General features: G+C 45.0%; 1 protein-coding gene across 1 annotated transcript; it reads left to right on the top strand.

The window, feature by feature from the left end:
* Positions 1 to 981: 981 nt before the first annotated feature.
* Positions 982 to 4,812, top strand: AVPR1B (arginine vasopressin receptor 1B). The gene is made up of 2 exons (XM_053393350.1): positions 982 to 2,634; positions 4,079 to 4,812. Exons 1-2 carry the CDS (start codon positions 1,665 to 1,667, stop codon positions 4,399 to 4,401), a joined length of 1,293 nt encoding a protein of 430 aa, XP_053249325.1. The 5' UTR covers positions 982 to 1,664; the 3' UTR covers positions 4,402 to 4,812.
* Positions 4,813 to 5,111: the final 299 nt, after the last annotated feature.

The following is a 5,111-nucleotide window of genomic DNA, read 5'->3' as shown; positions in this document are numbered from 1 at the left end:
AGGGGGTTGGACTCGATGGCCCTTGTGGTCTCTTCCAACTCTATGATTCTATGATTCTATGAAATAGCAGATTTTCTCTGTATTATTCAAAGATGAAACTCTCTGTAATATAGCTTTGTTCATGATTTCACATAGATAGTTCTATCAACAATTCTCAAATCTTTCTGAAGTCTCTGGAAAGTAACAATTTTGCTAAATTTGAGTTTAACAGCATTACTTAGAAAGAGCACTGAACTAAAAAAATAAAAAAAAATCCATAAGAAGCTCTTTCTGAACAACCACAGAAACAGTTTATCACAACCTCTAGTGCCAAATTTGACTCTGTTCCTAAGGATTCCAAAATTGTCCATGATTGCAGTCTTGTGGATATTTGCTAGCCAGCCTCTGGAGAATGTGAAGAAAAAACAGCTGATGATAAGGATTCACTGAAGCAAAAAGGTAGATCGTAAACAAGACATATTTTCATTGACTTTCCATTCTATACTGTTCGATTATAATCACAAACTTTGACCACCTTGTGAATAAAGAGAGAATTCTGAGGGAGAGACTTTTCTGGATATGGAGTCATTAACGGATAGGAGGAAAGGGAGGAATATTGCAAATTGGCACACTTCTGCAGAATATATTAGCACTCACCGTGAAACTAATGAAGTTTCCCCCAGAAAAACACCCCGTACCATCTGGACGCCCAGAAGATCTTCACTTGGGAGCTACAGAAGCAAAATGGTGGTTGTTTTTTTAAAAAAGAAATATTTGATCTATTTCTTCACTCAAGAAAGAAAAGACACTCACCTCTGTATATGTGTGTGTGTCTGTATGCATGTTGTATTAAGCAGGAGACTCTCTTCAGATTCTAGCTCAGCAACAGAGGAGACAATAGAGCCAGATGGCAAGGACCAACCAGAGAGGGCAGCTCCCTGTCTATAAAACCCAGATCGAAGCAGCAGGCAGTTCACACAGCCTGGGGAATCAGCTGCGTTCAGATTTAGCATCTACCACCGGCACTCAAAAAGAGATCCAGGACCTTGGCATTTTGATTGATTTGCAAATGCTTATCTTCATTCAATTTACTGCGTAGGCAAAAAATCTGTGCCTGATGGTGGGATTTTAGTTATTTTAATTGTTGTTGTTTTTTCCTGAGACTTCTATAAAAGACTCTGAAAATTAATAGTAGTGCTGTCTGAGCCGGTCAGTGCAGAGAGGAAAGGGGGAAAAGATCTAATGGATCCCGAGAGAGTAAGGAACTAGGAAAGAAGTGAGGGGAGTGGGAGAAAAGAGACCATAAAATTCAACGAGCTATCGGATCCCAAAGCAAAGCAGGGGTGTTGATGGGCGCAGAAGAGGGAAATGAAAACTGAACAAGATATATTGTAAACAATTCATATTCATAAAAAAGATTTGCAGCTTTCCAGGCAAATTAGAAAAGGGGATTTAAGACAAATTATATTGTTAGCTGAATCTGACTCACCTCGTGATGATAAATAGCCGGGCCAAATATTAAGGGGAGAGGGAACAGTTAAAAGAAAGATGGAAAATTAATCTGGCTTCTACAGATCTACAGTCATGAGGAGGGTGCTATTAATCTAACTACCTGATCTCTCAGAGAGTCTCATATTGCAGAACTTACTTTTGGGAAATCACCGTACTTCTTTGAATCCTAGTCAATGGGGAAGAATAGCACTGACCGTAGCAGCTTTGTGAACAGATCTTTTCTGGAGAGCACCAGACTCTTTGAGCCAAAGGATGGAGACGGCAACCAGACTATCCTCCACACCCGAGACGAAGAACTCGCCAAGGCTGAGATTGGGGTCCTGGCAGCCATCCTGGTGGTGACCCTGGTGGGGAACCTGGGCGTCCTTCTGGCCATGTACCGGCTAAGGAAGAAGATGAGCCGCATGCACCTTTTCATCCTGCACCTGGGCCTGACCGACCTCGGGGTGGCGCTCTTCCAGGTCCTCCCGCAAATGATCTGGGAGGTGACCTATCGCTTCCAGGGGCCGGATCCTCTTTGCAAGGCTGTCAAGTACCTGCAGGTGCTCAGCATGTTTGCCTCCACCTACATGCTCATTGCTATGACGCTGGACCGCTATATGGCGGTGTGCCACCCGCTGCGCACCCTGCAGCAGCCCAGCTGCCAGGCTTACCAGATGATCGGGGTCACTTGGCTGCTCAGCTGCCTGCTCAGCTTGCCTCAGATCTTCATCTTCTCTCTCAGAGAGGTGCAGCAAGGCTCTGGTGTGCTGGACTGCTGGGCGGAATTCAAGTATCCCTGGGGGGCTAAAGCCTACATTACATGGATGACCTTGTGCGTCTTCGTGCTGCCCGTGGCCACCCTCACCGTCTGCTACAGCCTCATTTGCCACAAGATCTGCAAGAACCTTCGAGGGAAGACGCAGAGCTGCGGTCCCTGTCCTGCCCCTACGACTGCTGCTGCTATTTCTTATACAGCCACAGTTCCGAAGGGAGCAGAGTGCCAGTCTGGCTCCCGGGTCAGCAGCGTGCGCACCATCTCGAGGGCAAAGATCCGCACTGTGAAGATGACCTTTGTCATAGTGCTGGCCTACGTCGCTTGCTGGGCTCCCTTCTTCAGCATGCAGATGTGGTCGGTGTGGGACAGGAATGCCCCGAATGACGGTGAGTGTCTTTGAAGAGGAGAGAGAGAGGGTCAGGATTCAAAGACTCACCCTGCTTCCTCCATCACAGTCAGTGCAAGCTCTGGACCATAGTCAGGCCTCCATGTGGCGACCAAGTATAGCTTTTTCTTTCATATCCATCCCACGGAGGGTGGGGAAGTGCCCTTCTGATTAGATGAGTAAAACCACCCAGAAGAAAACAGATTTAATGCAACACTCACAAATAGGTATACAGTACGCACACACTTCAGTAACTCCCTGTCTCTCGCAGCAAATGCACACCAGCTCCTGATTTGCACATGCAACTTGGGAGAAGGAAATCTATCATTCATTCACTCACTCACTCACTCACTCACATCAGGCAAGAAATGTTTTCCCCGACACACACCTACCTACATCTCACCCACCAGCATAGTAAGATGCAATGTCTAGGCTGATCTCTGTAACAAACAGACATTTACAACTTGTACTGTATTCTAGTAGCAACTGCATTGCTCTGCATCTCCATCTAGCTTTCATTAAGGCAACACGGAAACGACTGTTTTCTAAAAGATTTGTGTGTGGTGGGAGAGAGGGGGTGGTTTTGCCTGTACATTATTATTTTCACTACGGTTACAAGATACACCTACAATTATGGTTTTGAAGTAAAATAATAACATCACACGCTGTTGAAAAATTGGTTGCTAAAACAGAAATGCAGATGTGTGAACTTATAAGCCATCATGATTGTAGGATATACCGTCATGGTGTTTAATTTCCCTATTTTGAGTTCTTTACAGAACATGGAATCAAATTATGCTTGGATTTGTTACCTAGATAAAGATTATATAGATGTTCAAATAATACTTTTTTTTTAAAGCAAGCAAGAGAGAGAATCATTAAAAGAACTGAGCACGAGAGCATCATCCCTTGCCTGGAGGATTTAAAATGAAACCCAAACAGTGTGGTCAACTAATGAATAGCTGAGGGTTGGTAGCTAGTGGAGTCATTAGAGTGCCGGGTTTAGACTCTCAAAGACCTGAGTTCTAATCCTCCTTCAGGCACAGACTATCCTATTTTACACATTGCATGTTGGCTCCTATGTATAACTGTGTTGAGAATCAAAGCCAGTTCCAACTACCTGCCGCATGTACCTGTAGAATACTAGCAGTATGACAAATGTCACATCCACGCCTTCAGTATAATCCTTCCCTATGCAGGCACAGTGATTTCTGAATAGGACTTAACAGAGCCCTGTATCTTACTCAGTTTCAAGCCACACTTGCAGACCCCTCTCTATCCTCTACGCAGACATGTAAGAGGCATCTTTCACATTTAAGGACACCCTTATTACACGCAATTGTATTTTACATGTCTACATCTGCCAGAGACATACCACACATTTTTTATTTGCATGGAGTTGGTGGGGGGTAAATTAACTGCCATTGTTTCCCTCTCCATTTCAGAGTCCAGCAATGCAACTTACACCATCACCATGTTACTCGCCAGCCTCAGCAGCTGCTGCAACCCCTGGATTTACATGTTCTTCAGCGGACATCTTGTTCATGATATCATGCACTTTTTCTCCTGCTGTGGGAACCTTCACTCCAACCTCAAGAGGCAATTCTCCAATGGCAGCCTCTGCAGTCGGAAAACCACTATCTTGACTCACAGCCCACAGAGCACCCTGATTGCGGCTGGTGCCGGTGTTCAGATGCAACTGGAGAGCTTAAAAGATTTCTACCAGCCCTATGAGGAGGACACAGTGACTGAATCAAGGGAACTCTAGAGTATAAGCTTGGGCCACCATATGGTAGTTACTCTGTGCCAGGAGCTCTGAATGGTAATGGAGAGCAGGGAAACTTGATGGTCTTATCATGTATGGGACTTAAGTCTATCTTTCCGCAAGAGCTTTGTTCTGCAGAAACTTCACAAAGAATACCAGCATCCCATTTATACTTACATGTAATATATTGTGGACTTCTATGTAGTCCCTGTGAGAACACAGTTCTGAGCCAGGTAGATCTCTGGTCAGATCCAGCAAGGATCTCCTTATGTTCTTACCTGTCACTTTGGCTTTTCTATCAGACCTGAGCCATTTCTTTCTCAAGAATGCTGGTTGCAAACAAGCTGCTCAGTGGTAAGCTGATACCTTTCTGTGCTCCAGCTATGGCTGCATACACAGTATGGCACATTTGAAACACATTCCCCCCCAAAGAATTCTGGGCGCTGTAGTTGACCCTTCACAAAGTTACAATCCCAAGCAATCCTACAGTGGCCAGAATTCTGTGAGGAAGAAAATAAGTTTCGAATGTGCTTTAGGCTGAAGTTGCTCAGCCTAGATGTGTGCAAAGTACCCACCGGCGGAACAAATGGTTTTGTACAGGACACAAATCCAGTTGTAACACCTCCCAGTCCCAGCCCCTCCCTCACTCCCTCACTGCTGCTTTCTCCCCCACCTCCCTAGTAACAGCAAGCATGACTCTTATTGCACTCCAC

Source organism: Podarcis raffonei, chromosome 6, assembly GCF_027172205.1.
Source record: "Podarcis raffonei isolate rPodRaf1 chromosome 6, rPodRaf1.pri, whole genome shotgun sequence".
Classification (NCBI taxonomy): domain Eukaryota; kingdom Metazoa; phylum Chordata; class Lepidosauria; order Squamata; family Lacertidae; genus Podarcis; species Podarcis raffonei.
The sequence above is the reverse complement of the archived record's forward strand: the minus strand, read 5'-3'. Positions and strand labels throughout refer to the sequence as shown.

Coding starts and splice junctions, on each gene's coding strand:
- AVPR1B (XM_053393350.1), top strand. CDS start 1,665: ATGGGGAAGAATAGCACTGACCGTAGCAGCTTTGTGAACAGATCTTTT. Junction 2,635..4,078: donor CAGGAATGCCCCGAATGACG/GTGAGTGTCTTT, acceptor TCTCCATTTCAG/AGTCCAGCAATGCAACTTAC.